Source organism: Phocoena phocoena, chromosome 6 (genome assembly GCF_963924675.1).
Source record: "Phocoena phocoena chromosome 6, mPhoPho1.1, whole genome shotgun sequence".
In the NCBI taxonomy this organism is placed as follows: Eukaryota; Metazoa; Chordata; class Mammalia; order Artiodactyla; family Phocoenidae; genus Phocoena; species Phocoena phocoena.
Genome location: NC_089224.1, coordinates 16792104 through 16812663, shown reverse-complemented (window position 1 = coordinate 16812663; position 20560 = coordinate 16792104). Strand labels below are relative to the sequence as shown.

Here is a 20560-nt window from a genome sequence, read left to right as displayed (position 1 = left end):
GAGGTAGGCACAAGGCCCCAGCTGAGCCAGCTGGATGACAATGGTTGGTTGTCGTTCATCACAGAGACAGTGGCACGCTGACCCTGTAGATTGTTCCTTCTGTCCCTTCAAATGTCCTTTGGTTCCTGCCCGAGCCTCCCTTGGTCCTCCCATCTCCCACTGACTCTATAAGCCAACTTCTCCCAAAGCCTTCTAAGTGAATCAGTCGTTGTTCTTTGCAAAGAACATGGATTGCCAGCTGACCGCCACAGCTGCTCTACCTTGCTCTACCCACGTAAGGCCATTGGTGGCTGGGGAAGAGGGCAGGCTGGCTCACTGTCCCTCCATCAGAGGCTGGAACATAGCACACCAACCTGATCACCACCAGGGATCAATGTTCCTAGTGTGTGTGCAGCCAGGAACAAGAGCCACTGGGGGGACCCAGGATTGGGAGAGAGAAGCATCTCATCTCCCAGGGGTGACAGGATGGGATCATGTGCAGCCCTGAAGGTCATGCTGACACAAGGAACATCCCTTCTCCTGGCAGTCTTCCCTCCTCCCTGCTGCTGTGCACGTACTCACACATGCCCTGAACACACACGAGCCCACACCCGCCAGCACGCGTGCGCACACACACACACACACTCGGCCAGCAGGCATTCCCCTAGTATTCTCTGAAGGAGAGTCTCTCCAAGAGAATATGGCAGGCCCAATGTCCGGGCACAGCCTGGGTGGCAAACGGAGAAAAAGAGAAAAAGGATGGACTACAATTGTCTTCCTCCTCTGCTGGGACCCAAGAGGCCAGGTCTCTGCCTTCACAATCACATACCTTAAAAAAAAAAACGGGAGTCCCAGCAGGAAGATACCACCCACCCTACATAAGACAAACTGTGCCGCCTCACAGGGCCACCCAGGCAGCCTTCTAACAAAAACATCTGCAAGATGTGACGTCAGGTTGTCTCCACACCCCCATCCCCACGGCTACTTTCATTCTCTTCCAGTTTGGGACCAACGGGCATCCATCGGTGCTGATTGGGAAGGGAGGGAGGCGATGACAGGTGAACAGCCCGCAGGCTCAGCACAGCTGGGACCTCAGCCCCACTGTCTCCTAACAGAGTTCTATCAACCACACCGAGGACACACGGCAGACACACGTGTGCCCACGCGGACACACATGCCCTTCCAAGGCCCACCAGGAGCCCCCGGGGAAGCAGCCACGAGGTTGGCACTGGGCCAAGAACAAAATAGGGGCAAAGGCACACCCAGAGTGAGGCAGAAGGGCAGACTGCTTCCTAGTACGTTTATTGGAGCCTCTGCTAAGCGTGATATAGATCAGGAACCCTCTTCCACTGCCCAGTCAACCCGACTGGGGCGGGGACACAGGGAGCCAAACTCCTTCGTTTCCCGTCATAGACAACATTATTAAAAAAAATAAACTTTACAGTAATACATTTTCGATCATCTGTTAGGGTATTATTTCATTAGTTTCGTTCCTTCAAAAAAAGGAAAGGAGGGGGAACCACACGATATATGTATACGGATGTGTATATACATATATGTTGAGAAAGGAGCCGTGTAATGTACATACAGTGTGCATACGTCTGGGAAATGAGGAAAGAGAAGAGCGAGGCAGAGAGAAAAGAGTTGGAGAGAGCCGCAGAGACCAGAGTGTGGTGCAGGTAGACGGGCCCCGGTGGTCTTCTCTGCCCCTCTCAGCGCCAGCCCCTCCCTCCCAAGGGAGAACCACCAAATGGACCCAAGAGAAACCAAGGGAGTGGACAAAAAATCATTTCTCTTTGATTTCAAAACTCCCGCCACCAAGCAGGAAGAATCAGCCTTGAGGTGGTATCCAAGTTTTGCTCCCAACCCCCAACGGGATATCCCAGGCAGGCTGGGCTCCCAAGCCCCCTGGAACTGCCCAGCCTCCCAACCTGTGCTACAGTGGAGGTCAAGGGGGCTCAGCACCACACCCCTCCACAGGTCAGATCCAGCCCTCAGAGAAGGGAGGCGAAATAACCTCCCTCCTTGAAGCCAACTGGAGGTGCCGAAGGTACCCAGCTGGACCCCTCGCTGTTCTGCTGCCCGCCGTCCCCCGCCAGGCCCCGGCAGGTCCCCAGAATGGGGAGCTTGAGAAGAGCGGCAGCCATCCTGCCCCAGCCCACGTCCCTTAGACGGTGGGGATGTCATCCTGTTCTCTCATGTCAGCAGGGTCCAGAGAGGAAAACACCAGGAGAAAGTGAAGGGCATCTCTAGACCCTTGTGCCCTCCTCAGCACTGGGCTTCGCCTGCCAGGGGACCTCTGGGCCAGCTCTTAGGCTGCCCGCCTGCTTGTCTGTTTGGTTTAGAAAAACTTCTCCAGAGAAGAAACCTGGGAGGAGACAGGTTCAGAGACAAGGTGGGAAAAGATTTTTTTTTTTTTTGCAAGGTGTGTGTGTGTCTGTGTGTGTTTCCATTTTGCCAGGCGGGTGTTCTCGTCCGTGTAGCTTTCGGAAATCTCCCCGAGCCTACAAGGCCAGCTTCAGCATCAGGAAGGAGACAGCGGTCAAGGCAGCCGATGGTCTGGCTCTGCGGGGGCCTGAGTTAGGTTTGACCACCCTTTTATTCCCTGGGATGATACTGGTCGTGAGCTGTGGCCAGGCAGAAGCGGGAACAGAAGCAAAGAGAAGGACAAACAAGTCAGTAGGGCTGGGATCAAGCAAAAAAAAAAAAAGAATAAAAGACTCTGGAAGTGGAGCACTAAGGCCCCTGCCCTCCTGGTCACCCAGGGGACCCTCTTCGCAGAGCCAGGCTTCCATGGAGCTGGGCTATGCCTCAGCTGACTACTCGGGGAACAAGGCAGCAGCCCCCAGGGCAACAGGCTGCTCTCCCTGCCTGGCTGATGCAGACCAGCGAGGACGGGGATGGTACAAAAATAAAGGAAGAAAGTCCCGGGGTCCACAGGACCTGCTGCTGGAGAGAGGAAGGGAGGGGAGGCAAGGGGTGAAGAGAGAAGCTCCGTTCTCCGGGTTCCTAAGTCTGTTGGAATCCCTCCTCCACGGAGCCTGCACTGCACAACCCTGTCTGAACTCTCTCTCCTTCTGCAGACTCTTTCACTAATTTTACTTCTCCTCTAAGTTATATATATGCTATACATGTACATAGTCACAGATCTACTCCTGTGCTGGGGCTCCTTCAAGGAAGGGCCCACGTCCTGTGCCATCATTCCACCTCCTCAATGTCACGGAACCAGCACAGAGCAGGCTGCTGGGAACACCTGTCTTAAAGAGTCGGGAAGGCTTGCCAGGACCTCTGCTCAGAGCAGCCTCTCGCATCTCACCCAAGAGACCAGTAAGGGCCCTGGCTGCAACATCTACACCCACCCACCCTCACCCCCAACAGAGTGAGCACCTACCCAGGTCCAGGTGGGCCAGAAGCTCAGCCAGCCCAGTCCATGCAATGGAATCTGGGAGCTTCAAGTCCAAGGCACTCCTGGAAAACAACCCACTCTGGCCCAGCCCCCGGCACTCACCCCCACTCAGGCCCTCACTCACCTCTGTGAAGCACATGCTTAACTCTTTGGAGTTATTGGCCTTCAGCCCCTGCTCCTGTGGGAGAGAAGGCGCTAGTAAGGATGGATCACCGGGGCTGGGTCTCTGGCCGGGCTTTGTCCCGTGACTCAGATGAGACGACACATTCCGTGGCCCTGCCGTCCACCCTTGACATCACAGGGTACACGCAAAGAGCGCTAGCATCACAGAGACCTTTGCCCTTCTCTGAGAGTCTCAGTGGTTAGGGCTCTTGAGGAAGGGAGTTCTAACTCTGCTCTCCAACTTACAGCCTAATAGAGTAATAAGCCACTCCCGGGTCTGTCTACCATACTCAGAGCTCCTCTTCATGAGGCAGGGACCATGTTTTCTTTCCTCATATAACAGCAGTTCAATAAATGTTATACTCAGTTACTGTTTGTTAACCATGTTTGTTAACCATCATTCATTAACATGTCTGTGAATGAATGAATGAATGAATGAATGCCACAGATCACAACTAGCATCCCAGTGCCAGCTCCAGAGAAATCGTGAGTCCTCATTGGGCTCATGGGGAAGAGAGCTGTGATTGATTAGTGATGTCTGCCACTGGGGCAGGTTAGGCAGACATCTGGCCATGGTGCCAGGTGTTGGCTGTTCCATCCTAAACAGTTGTGAGGCACCTGGGAGCTCTGTGGTCCAGGTGAGGAATGAGGAAGGAAAGCTGGCTTGGTGATGACTCCAGGGTTTTCCACCCCTGGCACAACCACCTGGATGAGGACCAGAGGGTATGTGTGATAAGCAGCCCTTTGCTGTCTTCATCATAATAGTGATCCATGGGAACCAGCTGGGAGATGTGATGTTTCTAAACTGGCCTCAAGTGGCTCTGGCCACCAGAAGCAACTGGGAAGCCCAAGAAATTATGCCTAAACCACTGCTCTTGGCCAGAGGTATTAATGATGCCTTGAACATCACAGGCAATCTACCACCCATGGCATCTGGTCAGCTAAACAAGGCCCCAGCTGTCACATAGAGGCCCCAGCCAAGAGCAGAGTCACTACCGAAGGTAGAAATGTGATCATGGGGACAATGAGTGCAACCGAGACAGGATCAGGGACTCAACCAAGGAGGATCCTGTATAAGACCTCAGCACCAGTGACTCTGGGTGCCAAGATCTAGCCCAGCCAAGCCACCAACCTGCATCCCTGCAGAAGGGTGTGTGCTCGGAGGCCCTTGTGGACCCAAGGACTGGATTCCACTGCCCAGGACCAAGTGCAGCTCCAAATAGGGCTGTGGGAGGTCACTGCCTGATGGAGCCTGCCCACCCTACCTCAGAGGCTGCGCTGTCACCATTAGCTTACACCTGACTGCCCCCCACCATCCTCACTCAGTCACCTCCCTGAGCAACTCCCAGCCCCAGCTAGGTCCCCACCTATGACATCCTGTAGCCTGTCAGGGTCTGTGCCACGCAGCCCAGCACCTATATTTCCTGGCAGCCTTTCCAGCTCTAACTGTTGCAGGTACAGCAGCCGTGTCTCCGCCCCCTCCAGGGTCCCTGTCCTCTCTGGCGCCCCCTCCCACAGTGCTCACTAAACAGGAGGCTATGTGGAATCACAGGCAGAGAGCTGGGGACCCTGGTCCTCCCCACTACCTCAACCAAGAAGCTCCATTTTGACTTGTTTTATATGTTGGAGTGATATACAGAATTATTTTTAAAAATAGTCTGTGGCGGGCTTCCCTGGTGGCGCAGTTGAGAGTCCGCCTGCCGATGCAGGGGACATGGGGTTGTGCCCCAGCCCGGGAAGATCCCACATGCCGCGGAGTGGCTGGGCCCGTGAGCCATGGCCGCTGAGCCCGCGCGTCCGGAGCCTGTGCTCCGCAACGGGAGAGGCCACAACAGTGAGAGGCCTGCGTACCACCAAAAAAAAAAAAAGTCTGTGGCTTAAAAATAAATAAGGTTGAGAAAATAGCTAAACTAGATGACCTCTTGGCCTGAACTTCTGTGACAGGATGCCAGCTCTCAGGGAACCCCGGGTCCTGGACACAGACCTGGACACAACTTAGCCTGGTCAACCACACAGAGAGGAGCCGTGGCGGGAGGACGTGGGATCTGAACGCTCAGCTCTGGATCCGCCTGGGACTTGAAAGTCTCCTCTGAAGAGGGAAGACACAGGACGGGGTGTTGGCAAATATTAGATAGGAAGCAAGAGGAAGAGGAGAAGGAGGAAAGGGATAGGAGTAAGAGGAAATGAGAGGAGGAATGAAGTAGAGAAAAAGGGAAAGACAGCACCCAAGGAGACAGGAGCACCAGGTAAGGAAGAGGGGGAGGGAGGGATCATCAGGGGAGGAGAAGGAACAGGAGAGGACCCCTTCATCCCGTCCTCTGACCCATATTATCGCGAGAGAGGGATGCCACCTCCCAGGACCAGGGCCAAAGGAATCTGACCCACTGTGTGGTCTCTGACAGGCCACAGGGACCTGGTGGGGGAAAAGGACTGGGCTCCATGAAGATCAGGACAGGACCCCTCCCCATGCCCCTTCAGCGACCCACCTTGGATCCATCATCCACAGCACTTGCCCAAGCCCTTCTGAACCAATGGCCTTTCCATCTGGCAGACTCCAGGGCTGACCTGCCACACACTGACCACGTGCTGAGTGGCCAGGTGACACACTGGGCTTCCTCTCACTGTCCTCAAGTACTTCCTTCAAGTGCTACAACACCCAGCTTACAGATTTTTGTCCTCAGAGACCCATCCCAGCCTTTCCTTTTTAGACTGCAGGGTCCTAAGCCTTGGTGCTCATCCCCGTGGAACAGCCCCTTGATCCAAGGAAGGACCCCAGAGGCCAGAGCCCAGGGCTCCAGTCTTGGTTCAGCCACTGACCCCCGGCAAATCCCTTCATCTACTGGCACCTCGGTTTCCTCATCTATAAAATAGCGATTGTCAAGCGAACCTCACTGATGCACCATGAGATACATGAGACTAAAGCTCTGGACAAGTATAAACGCCCCTTAATCCCCAAGCATGATGCAGAGCGAAGCAGCAGCAGCGTTTGCATCCAGTAAACTCCCAGGACTGGGGCTGCAGGGTGAGACTCAGGTCAGCTGGTAGCCTGGGGCTATCCTAGCTCTACCCTGACAGCTCAGCAAGCAAAGCCAGGGAGAAGTCTGGGCCCCAGTGGACCCCTCCACCTGACTTCCAGAAAACACAGAACAGACAGCGAAGGGGTGAAGGCTGCAGTAATCTCCCCCGACAGCAAGCCCAAGACCTCTCCCCCAGTCCTGGGCACACAGAACAGTGTGGGTGTTTGCCAGTCAGCCAACCTTTTCTGAAAGTGGCAGATGGGGGAAGTGCATAGAGAAAGAGGTTCCACTACCTAATGCCCAAGCCTTAGGCTCAAATTCACCGTCTCCTTCACCATTAACTCCCCCCCACACCATTCCCCTGCAGGGGGTTCCGAAGATGAATGAGTCACAGCCCTGCTCACACCCACAAGGAAATAAACACCCACAAGGTCACCTCTGCCCCAGTTCAGCAAATGGGAGGGGGAAGAGGCTCTATCTTCCCCAAGCCCCCCACGGTGCAGCTGTCCTCTGAGGTCACACCCCTCCCCAAGACCACCCTTGATGCCTATCTCACCCGATTATCTCGGTGGCAGGAAGCGAGGATGGCAGCAAAGACAAGGTTCATCCTTCTAGAAATTTCTCTCAGAGGGGCCCTTTGCTCAGGAAGTTAGAAGGAAATTATCGTCTTCCTCCTCTTCCTTGCCACCTCTGTCCACACTCCCGAAACTGGGTCTGGCATGTCCAGGCGCCAGGGACAAAGTCCAGTGTTGTCTCTATGGGAAAACCCCTGGCCGGGGCTGGCAGGCCCTCTCCTGTGTCCCCTGCTTCTGTCCCCGGCCCCATCCCCAAATCTCAGTGCCCTTGGGGACCTCCGTCCTGAACACCCCCACCCCCCGTAACACACCTCGCCCTCCTCCACTCCCCACCATCCACTCGTACAGCCCCTCTTTTCTTACTTCTGATGACCATCGACTATCACTGACTATTGCAAAAATCTCCTAACAGGTCCCCCAGTCACTCTCCCTCGACAACAAGTCTCCACCTGCTGTCAGATTAATTTCCCAAATCACACTTGTCATCAGACATCCCTGTTCAGAAGCCTTCAGCGGCCTCTCCACACTCACCAGTTCAACCTGAAAATTAGGTTTGACTCCCCACCCGCTCCTTCCCATATCAGAACCCTGCGTTCTCCCAAACGCATGGCCTGTGTTCCTCTAGGTCAGGGGGAGGCAAACATTTTCGGCAAAGGGCCAGAGAGTAACAATTTTAGGCTCTGCCGGCCATCGCGTCAGTCCCAACTTAACTCTGCCTGCAGCACGTGGACAATACATAACAATAGGGTGTGGCCCGTGTTCCAATAAAACTTAATTTATTCAGGTGTGGCCCGTGTTCCAATAAAACTTAATTTATTCAAACAGTCAGCAGGCCAGATTCAGCCAGCAGGACCCGCCCCCCTCCTCAGCTGCCCTGTGCTGTCCTGACTCCCGTCTCTGCTCCCTCCTCGCCCACCCCTCCCAGTTCCACATCTCTGCATCTCCGTGTCCTCAATTCTCTCTGTTCCTCTAGGCCCAGCAGCAGGGTACACCTGGTCCATGAGTCCTGTGCTTCCACTGCCAACCCAAAGCCACCTCCCCGCTCTGCGTCCATAACGCCTTATCCAGCCCCCTGGCGCACCCATCACCTCCTGCCCCGTAATTCTCTGAGCGTGCACCCTGTCCCTCCTGCTGGTATGAGGACCAAGGTACCGGCCTCATATGCTGGTCAGCCTCAGTGCCTGGAACAGGGTGACGTGCGGTAGGAATTTACGTTGAATAAATGAGGGAATGCATTGACGGATGAATAAATGAATGAGTACAAGGGAGAGCCAGAGAGAGGGAAGAAAAGAAGGAATGCATCAGCCTCTCAAAGCTTTGAAACGAGCCGAATTTGTAAATCAGAAATATATGCCTAATAGGCATACGGATACACTGACCAGCCTCTGGGTCCCGTGCTCTGACAGCTACCGGCCTGCGTGCTGAGTAAGAGACCCGTCCAGGGAACAGGCAGGGGGCTGAGGAGACGGACGTGGCTGCCGGCTGCTGAGCCTGTGGCCGGCATGTGGTGAGGAGGGCTCATGGCAAGCCCTCCAAACTCATTTTTAATTCCCCCAGATGTGATGGGCACTAGCAAGGGCGAGAGCAGAAACTGGCCGGTGGAGACAAGGAAAGCAAAGGAGATTGCGTTACTAGGGCCCCGCAGCCCTGCAGGAGGTGATATGACAGGGTCCAGCAAACTGGCCCAGAGCCACCTGCCGGGAACACCAAGGACACTGGAAACAAACCAAGTCCAGGGAAAGTGGGAACCCACTGCCAGTCTGCCCTGCCCACACTGCACTGCCCCGGTCCAGGTCCCATCTTATGACAAAAGAGCTTTCTATCCAATCCTCCTGCATCTTCACCTTCTTTACCTACTTCTTTACCTTCATACCTCACGGCACACAGAGGGCATCAATGAGAGAGAGGGAAGCTGAATAGAGTTGCCTGCGAGCAACAAAACAGACCGTTTTCTAGAACACAGAGCAGGAAGTTCCCATCAATCCCATGATCGGGAACTCTGGGCTCTTTCTCTTGACCTGTGTGGAGCGCCCACTTGATGCCAGGCACTAAGCACACGGTTATAAGGGCTACCAAGGGGGTGATGCGGCCCCTGCCCTCCAGGGATGCTTGTCTGGTGCGGGGAGCAGAACACGTGGTGATGGGGGCTGAAGGGAGGCAAAGTGGGAGCCCTAAGCAAAGAGAAGGCAGTTCTGCCAGAGCAGAGTCAGGAGACCACCCAAGAGGTGACATCCAAGTAGGATTCAAAGGCAGAGAGCTGGAAGAGAAGGGAAGGAGACACCCTTCGCTCAGAGGAACTGACGAGCACAAGGGCCAGCATATTGCTCAGCCTGGCCGTCGGGCCTACACCAGGGGTGCCTGATGGGTTTCAGAAACAAAGGACCTTGGATGAGGGTGCAAGACTGATGGCTTCCTGTAGATTCCTCGCTTTAGGGAACACTGGGCAGGAGGGAGGGAATTCACACAAGGGGTGTGTGTGTGTGTGTGTGTGTAGCAGGGACAGAGGGAGATACTGTTCTGCAGATTCTGCCACACTTTCTCCAAGTTCCAGAGAGCCCCAGACTGGCAGGGCCACCCAGAGAGGGAACCACAGCCAGGAACGGAAGCATATGAGAGCCAGACTCTAGAGAGCGTCAAGGACCACAGACACAGGGCCAACTCGGGGTCTGCCCAGCTCCAGGCTCCTCTCTGGTACCTAAGACACCCACATTTCTGCTCAGCAGCCCCTCGGTGGAGACAAGAGTCCCTCCAATTCCAGACCCTGCCCCACTGTGGGAAAGTCCTTTGGGGGAGCGGATTTGGAGGAAGAGTCAGCACAGCACAGCCAAAAGAAAACTGTCCAGGAGCCGGGGGCCGGGGGTGCTGTGTACAAGCCACTGTCCACACTGGCCTTCCATCCTTTGGGATTTGGGAAGGAGCTCTCAGAGAGCCCACTGATGCTAACATCCAATCACTCATGTGAGGTCCCCACCTGGCTACCATCTCTGGGTCAGTGAAGGAGGTTCCTAAGGCTTCCCCCAGGGTCCACCTGTGGATAAGAAGGAGGATAGAGGTAAGTGATCTTGCCGCTCTCTCCAGGGGTGTCTGGGGTGTGCGGCCTTCCTCTCCCTCCCTCCCGCCCTCGCTCAGCTCCCTGTCTCTGCCCTCACTCGGAGACTCCCTTCTGTGGCCATGGGTTGCTGTCATTCCCAAGGGCCCCACAAGGGCCACCACAGAGCCCTTCCAAGCTAGCAGAGCTGAGGGAGGGGGCACGGGCTGGGGAGGGACAGACCACCCACACCAGCCTCCAGCCAAGCTGAGGGCAGGGACGCAGGCTTATTCCCTCTGCACGCCCAGCACCTGGCACAGAGTAGTAGGTGCTCATTTAAAAGACCGCAATTAGGGCTTTCCTGGTGGCGCAGTGGTTGAAAGTCCGCCTGCCGATGCAGGGGACACGGGTTCGTGCCCCGGTCCGGGAAGATCCCACATGCCACAGAGCAACTAAGCCTGTGCGCCACAACTACTGAAGCCCACGCGTGCTCTGCAACAAGAGAAGCCACCGCAATGAGAAGCAAGAGTAGCCTCCGCACGCCACAACTAGAGAAAGCCCGCGCACAGCAACAAAGACCCAACGCTGCCAAAAATAAAATTAAAATAAAGAAATATTTTTAAATGAAAGAATAAAAAAAATAAAAGACCGTAATTAAAACAGAATCAGAGGCCCTTTCCTTTCAGTTTCTGTGAGAAAGAACGGGAGTATGAGGGTGATGGTGGGTGGGTCCCTCTGAGGGTCTGCTTCTCTTCCATTCCTCCTGGGAGGTCCGCCCCTGCTGTCCCACCCAGAGTGACTTAGTCAACACATCTGAGTGGACGGACCCTGGGGCCAGGCCTGGGGGAGCCCCCTGCCAGACAGCCCTCCAGGATTCAAAACACCTATCATGTGTGTAAGGTTCCTCACATACGTCATCTCTCATACAGATCGTGTGTTAACCCCACTGGAATCAAACCAAGTGTAAGACAAGCCCCCAGATGGTGAGTCTGCAGAAAACCAGGCTGGGGCTGAAAGAAACCAGGCGATGGTTTAGAAAACCACTGGAGGGAAACAGCGAGGGGGCAAAAGGGAGTCAGAGTCATCAGGCACTAAGGGGGCTGCAGTGGGCATGAGACCAGGGCTTTGAACTTCTCCACGTCCACAGTGACTCTGTGGGAGTATTAGGAAGGGTCCACAGCCCCTGATGAGTGGGCATCTCCCCAGTGAGCCAGTCCCAAGGGGCTGGGGAGGAAGGTTGGCAGTGCCCAGAGAGACCACGCCAGAGCCTGGTCACCTGACAGGTGGCACAGCCCTGACCGGCCGAGCTGCCCACCACTCTAGCATGAAATTGAACTGGCAACCGTCTGTGGAGTGGCCCCCGAGCCCCGCCAGCAGCCGCTGAAGCGTGATGAGTGTGATTAGAAGCCACCTAGGGGTGACACGGGCACCTCAGCCCAAATCAGGAGGGGCGGCCTAATGGAGGGGAGCGGGGCATGGAGGAGCCCACGCTGGGCCTGACCTGAAGGCACTTGGAGGTCAGCTGTTACAGCCCACCGGGAAGGGAAGGGGGAGTGGGCTTCCCAACCAGGACGGGCACCAGCAAGGTGTGCCCGGGGCGACCTGGACACCTCTGCCAGGCCCCATCCCTGCTCAGGTCTCATGCCAGCACTCTGAAAGCCCACTGCTCTTCATCTCTGGCTGTACTGAGGTTATATTGACCATCAAAAATTGTATCTATTTGCGAATTCTCTGGTGGTCCCATGGTTAGGACTCTGCGCTTCCACTGCAGTTGCCCGGTTCGATCCCTGGTTGGGGAATTAAGATCCCTCAAGCCGAGCGGCACGGCCAGAAAAAAAAAAAAAAAGTATATTTTTAAGATGCACAATCCAATATACATAAATATTGTAAAATACTCACCACGAGTCAATCAACACATCCATCACTTCACACTTCTACCATCTTCTTTTTTTGCTTTTTTTTTTTTTTTGCACTGAGAACACTTAAGGGCTATACAAATTTCAAGTACACAGTACAACACTGTCAACTACAGTCACATCACTGTAACCAGGTCTCCAGGACTTACTCATCTTGCAAGACTGAAACTTCATAGTGAGTGCTCACCCACGAGCCTGCCCCACTCAGACTGGCATCTTCATTGCCACATGCAGCCAGGCCTGTTCCCCCAGTCCCCAAACCTATGCTCACGTTGTGCTCTCACTGGCTAGACTCCAGACCCCACCCCTCCTTAGCAATTCCAGCCCCAATTCCTGCCTGAAACATCCCCTTATCCCCACCACCTCACCCTCACTGTTTCCCCCCTCCTCTGTTTTCCCTGATATTCTGCACAAGGTCTTCTTAGTGTGTTTATGAGTATATATGAGTGTGTGTGAGAGAGAGTGTGTATGAGTGTGGGGGGGGGGGCACGTTCTGATTAGAACCAACATCTTAAGCAAAGGATCTACTGTAGCAAATGGTGCGACAGCATGAGGATAGCTCAGCAGAGAGAAAGGCTGAGTGGGGAACCCTGTGATGTGTCTCCACAATGCCACCCACGTGGTCTCCTCTTGTGGCACTGACCGCAGCCCACGTCTGGTGCTTGCTGAACTGTCTGACCCTCGACAAGACCACAAGGACCACAAGACACAGGACTGCATCAGCCTCATTCACCAGTGTCTCCCTAGCATCTCACATAAGACGTCGAACACAATGCATGCATGACACACATTGGATGGATGGATGGATGGATGCATGGATGGATGCATGGACAAACAAATGAAAATCACAGGTTTTGGAATCAGATGTAGGTTTGAAATCTTATTCCACCACTAACCAGCTGTGTGACCTTGGGTGTGTTGCCTAACACCCCTGGGCTAGTTTCCTGCGTGTACAACAAGAATCCCAACAGGTCATGGTGTGAGAATCAATGAAATAGGTAGAGTCTACTAGCGCAGTACCCAGTAATTAGTACCCAGTAAATAGGTAGAGTCTACTAGCACAGTACCCAGTAATTAGTAGATGGTTAGTAAATGGTAACCATTCCATTTCTCCGGCACCCCCATGGTATCTAGTGCAATCCTGTGACAGAACAGGTGTCTGATACTTGCAAGGTGATAGTTAGTGAATTAATCATGGAAAACTAGCCCCCATCAGCTCTTCCTGCCTCTTGGGTCCTGATCCAAAGGGAGGAACTTGCGCGCCCCGTCCCTGGTCCCCAGGCTGTAATTTCCCACCTCGCCTCTGGCATCAGGTGCTTCTCTAAGCCCTCAGACTGCCCCGGCTCCGTTTCCCCAGCGGCAGAGCTGCATCCCCTCACCTGGACAGATGTGCAGGTAGTGATGACGCTGGTCCCCAGGCTGGTGCTATCACTGAGGTCATCTGGCAAAGAAGGCGTTTTCTCTACCCGAGGGGCCTGCGTGGCCTGGAATGAGGGGTTTTTAGGGGACAGGTTCACATCTGTGCCATTGCCAAAGGCCTGGATGGCGTTCCCTGTGGGGAAAGAGAGCAGGAGACACAGAGAAATCAGGGGCCCCTCCATCACTCTGCCCCTTGCCATCCCAAACTTGACCTTCCCTGTGATAGCCCAGAGCTGGAGGTGGGGTGGAACTCGTCCAAACTAACTTGGCTGAAGCTCCCTTTCAGATAGCTACCAAGGTCTCATATTGAGAGAATAAAAGAGCAGGAGGGAAGTTGAAAAAGAGAAACCGGAATAAAGGAAATGTACCGGATGTGGAATGAAGAGGAAAACAGGAGGAGAAGTGGGGTGTGGGGAGCCGGGAGGCGAGGGGCAGGCTGTGCCCAGGGCGCAAGCCCACCTTCTCTGTGGCATTCAGTATTGCAGACCACCACGCTCACGTGGACCCCCGACGTAGTCCCCTCACCAGGTGGCCTCATCCACCCCCCACTCAGTCAGTTACACTAATCCACTCAGGACCAACTAATGGGACCTCTTGGACAAAACTGCGTCCCCAAGCCAAGAGCCTACATGAAGCTCCAAGTCCCAGGTGCACTTCAAGTTCATCATGTCACCACCGGAACTAAGCACCACTCCCTCCACTGCAACATTGCCTCCCGCTGCGTTTCCAGTCCTGACGGTGACATCTTTCTCCACCCAAGTCTCCCACGTCAGAAACCTGGGTTACTCAGGACACTTCCCTAACCACCTGCTTGCCATCAACCAACGCCACCTCCCCACTCCACCCCCCGCCGCTGCTCTGGATCAGTGGGTGCTGTCCTTTCCCGAGAGCACCTACAACAACCTCTAGCGGACTCTGTGTTGGGTCACCTGTGCGAACCACATCCCTACCCCCACCCCCTCCACACCAGAACCAGGGAGTGAGCCTTCCGAACTCAGATCTGACCATGGCACCACCTGTCAACACCCCTTCAGCGAGCTTCACACCACCTCCACCACCTGCAGGACCCTAAGATCCAAACGCCTTCAGATCTGCAAGGGCCCTCACCGGGAGGACTCTCTCCACCTGTCCAGGTGACCCTGGGCATCCTTATGCAGTGCGGCAAGGCTAAGTGGTCTGCAGTTCCTGAAACCCACCTCTGCCCAGAGCGGACGAGCAGGTCCTCCCTGCCCCTTCAGCTGACCGGTGGCCAGTGATCCCCAAGTGGGTCTGAGATGCCTTCAGGGCGCCCCTCCTCCAGGCTGACTTGGGCAGCCCCACCCTGGGCTTCTGCAGACCCCTCTGCAGACCTCCACCCTAACACGGTTCCTCCCCCACCGTACTGTGATGGCTGTGACGGTGCACCTCCTTCAGAGGGTGAGCTGCTCAATGACAAGCACTGTGACTTCCACCTCTAAGCCCCCCGTGCTGTCAGAAAGGCAGGATGGACAGATGGACGGAAGGAAGAAAAGAGGGCAGGAAAGCGGGAGGAGGTCTCCAGGTGGGTGTGGATAGCGAGGGGGTCAGACTAGAAAGACCAGGCAGGCAGAGCTTGTGGCTGACCTTTCCTTCTCTCTAGCCTTCGGGTTAGGAGTTTGATGACACTCCAATTCCAAGGGGAAATCGATCCTTAAAGGGAAAAGTGACAGATGCTAATACCTCACCCCAGGGCTGTGTCTGAAGGAACCTGGCTGAGACTGTCAGGATCACAGACCAGAAACCTTCGGCCTTGACTCGACATAGGTGGAAGGCCTCCAGTGGCCTCCGGACAGCTCCGGGGTGAATTTCCGAGAGCACAAAACCTATGGTCTCCGCAGGCAACCCCCCTGCTGGAGAAGCCCTGCAGGCGTCACTGGCCACTGCAAGGGGAAGGAGGGAATGGCCAGGCAGAGCTCCAGGGCCCCCTGAGATAGGAGGGGTTGGGGGTGGCTGCTGGCTGCGGAGGACGTGGCAGGACTCACGGAGGCACGGGTTCTCGGTGAAGTCCCTCAGGAACTTCTCACACTCCTCCTCCATGTTTCCGCTCCCACGACAACTGCACCAGGGGGACACCACGATGCCAGTGGGGCTGGAGTCCACGTAGTTAGGTGTTATATCGAACCCTAGGCAGGGAGAAAGGGAGGCAAAGGAGACAGGAACAGTAAGCCTTCCCCTTGGGCCCCCAGACCCCAGGCCCATCAGAGAAGAGGCTTCGGACACCCCTCTCCCTCCCATCCACCTGCCCCTCAACACGCATATATCCCAGCTCACATTCCAAACCACGGGGGTCAGCAGGGGTCATGGCATAAAGGACAGACCAGGGCGGCAGAGGGGATACCCAGGAGCACCCCCACCCCCGCACCCAAGAGCACGGCCCCTTGCTTTCTCTTTCGCCAACAAGCAGAGCATGTGTCCTCCAGTCAGGGAGGCTAAGGCTCTCTCTTGGGTTTGGATCCCAGTGCCAACGTTGACCAGCAGGGTGAACCTGCACATGTTACTTAGCTTCCCCAAGCCTCAGTTTTCCCATCTGTAAAATGGAGCCCCACCCCCTGCCTAGTAAGGGCTGCCGTCAGACTTAAATAAGACAGTCCATGTAAACCGCTTAGCACAGCGTCTGGAATGTGGCACAATGAATGTTACCCTTTCTTCTTATTTTGGAAGCTCCTAAGGCTCCAGGGGCCTCCTCCCCCATGATAAAGCTCCGGCTCCCATCACAGCAGAAAGGGGCCAGCTCAGGCTGTCCACCCGCCAGCCCTGAGCTGGGCCTCGGTCCCTAACTGAGCCTGGGGCAGCCGGGAGCCACCGAGAGCCCGGGTGGGGGCAGCTTACCGATCATGCCCGCGTAGGAGCCCAGACACGCCTGGTAATTGTCGGTGGGGCAGCCGGTGAGCGTCCGGTAGGAGGCACGACAGTTGGCGTGGAAGTCCGCCAGCCGGGACCTGGGATCAAGAGAAGACCCATCGGACAGCAAGTTAGTCTGGCGGCCCTCCCGCTTCCCCGGCGGCAGAGCGGCTCCTCCACAGCCTCCCAGGGCAGGAAGAAGCCAGGAAGACAGAGAGGAGGAAGAAAGAGGGAAAGAAGCTTGGAGGGCTTTAGGCTAGGAGCTCCTTGAGGACAGGACTTCCTGGAGACCCAGGCACCCAGGTTAGGCAAGGCCTGCTCTGAATGGGTCTCTCCGTCGGAGGAACACAGAGGGAACCAGGGTGGGTTTACTGAGAATGCCTGGGACCCAGGCAGGAAGGCCAGGTCTTGCTTCCTGCTCAACCCACTCCTGGTGACCTTTCCCAAGTCCTCCAACACAGCACCACTGCCACTCACAGAATGAGTACAATAATCCCCGCCCAGCCACTTCATAGAATCCGTCTGGGGGTCAAAGGGGACAGCCCCCGGGGAGGTTAAAGAAAGAGTCCGCCTAGGACGAGACATCCGCTGGGCATTCCTGACCCATCTCTTCTGCATCAAATCAGAGCAAAGCCTCCCCTGCCGTCCCTCCACCAGCTTCCCCAATCCTGCAAGGCAGAATCAGCCTTTTCTTCCCCTGGTGATGTAACCTGTCATCACCCGTTCCTCTCTGTCAGTGCAGATAGAGCTGCTTTGGAACGACCTGCACACAGCTCTGTGCTCCCCACTCGACCATGAGCTGCCTGAAGGCATTTGCTGTCTGACCCGGTCTGTCTCCAGCCCCCAGTACCCGGATGCAGCGGTCACAGGGAGCCCAGGGCACCCAAGTCCAACCTGCAGAGCAATTCCCGCTCCTTCTTCTTCCTGCCTTAGCACCCTGGCCCCAGGCTGTTACCATCAATCAGCCCAGGCCACCGCCCACCTCCCCACCCACTGGGGCTTCCTATAGGCGAGTGCCCTTTGCCACAAGGTCCTTGCCATCATATCCCGAGTGTCTTACAGCAGCTGCATGCAGCAAGTACCAAGGTCTTGTTCACTGGTGTTTTCCCAGTGATGGGCACATAGTAGGACCTCTACAATATGGGCTCGGTAAGAACTACTACAGTAGCCACAGGAAGGACCAGAACCCAGGCCATCTGCCTCCCTGCCCAAGCTCTGTCCATACCGTGAGGTACCTCACAAAGCCATCCCAAAGGTCACCCCGAATTCAGCTCCCCTGCTTCTCCACTGGAACTCTGTCCATATCGGGAAGGAGCAGATAGAGAAAAAGACAAGAAGTTGAGAGAGACCAGGATAGCCTAAGAGGAATGCTCTCAACACAGAGGCGGCTCCTTGGGTCCCACCTGGTTTCCCTGGAGGCCCCACAGTCCCGGAAGAGGGGGTTTAGGAGAACGAGGAAGCTCTCCAGAGTGATTTGACCCCAAAGAGACCTTGAGTGTCCCTGGATCCCTGCAGCCCGCAGAGGCAGCTAGGTGTTGGAGATGCAAGGTGAGCTCCCAGCTGAGAGCTGGGGGCGAGGTCTCACTTCAGCTCCACCCCATCTTGCTGCGAGACCTCAGATGAGTCCTTGCTTCTTGGGGACCCATGTGCCTTATTTATCCAATGAATAAAAAGGACTTTCTGTACGTTTAAATATGGTGGAAACGGTCAATTTTATGTTGTGTGTAACTGACCACGATAAAAACGTGACTTAAGAAGAGGTCCTTTCACATCCACCTTTTACCACGTAATCCTCACAGAAACTTTGCCAAGATCTGCCAAGCAGTTGTTATCACCATCCTCCTTCACAGAGGAGGAAGTTGAGCCTTAGAGAAGCTGAATAACTTCCCCAAGACCCCAGAGCTTCCGAGCAGCAGAGCCAAGACTCCAGCCCAGAACCCCAACAATAAAGGCCACCCCTTCCGGCAGGTCCTCCACCCACATCCTGCTCCTCTATAAAAGTATCTTGTCCTCCATAGGAAAAGAGAAGGAAAGCTTCAGTGTCTCCGCCCTCCTTCCTGCCCGTAAATCATACCCTCTATTGCCTCACCACCCAGTCCCCAAAACAGGGAAAAGCAGCATTTCCAACCAAGCCCCCAGCCCCTGCAGAATGACACTTGGGGGCTTCGCTGGTGGCGCAGTGGTTGAGAGTCCGCCTGCCGATGCAGGAGACACGGGTTCGTGCCCCAGTCTGGGAAGATCCCACATGCCGCGGAGCAGCTGGGCCCGTGAGCCATGGCTGCTGAGCCTGCGCGTCCGGAGCCTGTGCTCTGCAACGGGAGAGGCCACAACAGTGAGAGGCCCGCGTACCACAAAAAAAAAAAAAAAAAAAAAAAAAAAAAAAAAAGCAAGAATGACATTTGGTCTTGAATAGCCAGACCGGAGTCTGTCCTGCTCCATGAACTAGCAAATGAATGAAGGTCAATGAGAGATGGTCTCTGCCCACACCCCGGACCTCCAGAGACCTGTCAGGGAGCCAGGAGGGGACACAGACTTAATAGGTAAAGGAGACTGGGAGGCCAACAGACCAAAATCTCTCAGCAGCTATCATGGGTTGAATTGTGTCACCCAAAGAGCTAGGTCCTCATCCTTGGTACCCGTGAACGTGACCTTACTCAGAAATAAGCTCTTTGCAGATGTAACCAAGATGAGGTCACGGTGGATTAGGGTGGGCCCCCAACCCAGTGTCTGGTGTCCTTATAAGAAGAAGAGAAGAGACACAGACACAGAGTGAGAATGCATGTGAAGATCAAGGAAGCATTTGGAGTGAGGCGCCTACAAGTCCAGGAACGCCAGAGATTGCCGGCAACACCAGAAGCTAAGAGGAAGGCATGGAACAGGTTCTCCCTTCAAGGCTTCACAGGGAGCACAGACCTGCCAACACCTTGATTTTGGACTTCTGGCCTCCAGAATTGTGAAAAAATCAGTGTCACCCAGTTGTGGCACTCTGTTACAGCAGCTAGGGAAATGAATACAGCACCTTCAAAGATTTCACTGTTTGTTTTGGCCAAATGTCTGCCTCCAGAAGGAGCCAAGGGGCTGTGGTCAGGCCCTGCAGTGAGGAGGACCACAGGGGTCAGCGTGAAGCCACATCCGAGCTCCTGCAGGGTATGGGGCTGCAAGATTACAAGCAGAGCTGCTGGGTACCATCTCCTCCCCACCAAAGAGACATTTTAATAGGATCTCTCAGCCAAAATACAGGAGTCCATTCTAATGTCATTTGATCACACAGAGAGCCCAAGCCCCTCCTACTACCTCCCCAATGCTCACTGTCAGTCCAGCCCGTGAAGCCCTTTCTGCCCCTCCAGCCACATGGACTTTGTCCACCTCTGTATTCCAGCTACACATATGGTCTGGACCAGTCAATTTCATACTTAATTGCATGCAGACTTACTGATATTGCCCTGTTTGCTCTCTCCAACTGGAACACACGTTCCCAAAGTGGCAGACTCTACTGATTTCTTCACCCATATCCTCCAAACCCCTTTGGGCAAGTGGTAGATATCCATTCATCTTTTCTCCAAATACGTATTGAGGCCCTGCCATGTGACTGACAGACTAAGGATGGGAATGGCACGCATGTCAGTGCAATGTCAGGAAGGTAATTCCAGCTGACGGGGTCAGGGCTCCACAGAGGTCACTGCCAGCTCACCATCCCGGAGGAGCAGGCCACCTGCTGCAGCAGACCTGAGAGCCCAGCTCCATCCTCCCGGAAGCTCACCTCCCTTCTGCAAGTCTGGTTCTCCAATCACTGACATTAAGAACCTCAAGGATCTTGCTGTCCTCACCATCCATGAGGCTTCTTAAAATATCACTGGGTCCCAGGCTGGAGACGGAGGGAACGTGTGAAAATGGGAGTATGATGCCCTCAGAGACAGACAAGGTCATCCAGAGAGAAGGGGTGGGTAAAGGAAGTAAGCCAGGACACGGAAAGTGAAAGAGTTCCAACACCAGGTGCAGTGGGCCAGTGAGACCCCTCAGTGAGGAGGGGAGGGCAGATCCAGCTGCTGGGAGAGAAGGGAGCAGCTGTCACACAACCACATCCAGTCTACCGCTCGCCTGCTGTGTGACCTTGGGCAGGCCTGGTGTGTCTCTGTGCTCAGTGTCCCCAGTTATCAAATGGGGTGGGTTGTGCCTGCCTACCTCCCTCACGGGATACG

At 55.1% G+C, this 20560-nt stretch overlaps 1 protein-coding gene across 1 annotated transcript in view; it reads right to left on the bottom strand.

The window, feature by feature from the left end:
• Nucleotides 1-2395: 2395 nt before the first annotated feature.
• The window catches only part of GFRA2 (GDNF family receptor alpha 2), a 93418-nt gene continuing 75253 nt past the window's right edge, over nucleotides 2396-20560 (bottom strand). The window contains exons 5-9 of the mRNA XM_065878724.1: nucleotides 16350-16459; nucleotides 15503-15643; nucleotides 13463-13635; nucleotides 3510-3563; nucleotides 2396-2606 (exon numbers count right to left, since the gene is read on the bottom strand). Coding sequence (XP_065734796.1) covers nucleotides 2484-2606; nucleotides 3510-3563; nucleotides 13463-13635; nucleotides 15503-15643; nucleotides 16350-16459 — 601 coding nt within the window. The 3' untranslated portion in view covers nucleotides 2396-2483. The remainder of the gene's footprint in view (nucleotides 2607-3509; nucleotides 3564-13462; nucleotides 13636-15502; nucleotides 15644-16349; nucleotides 16460-20560) is intronic.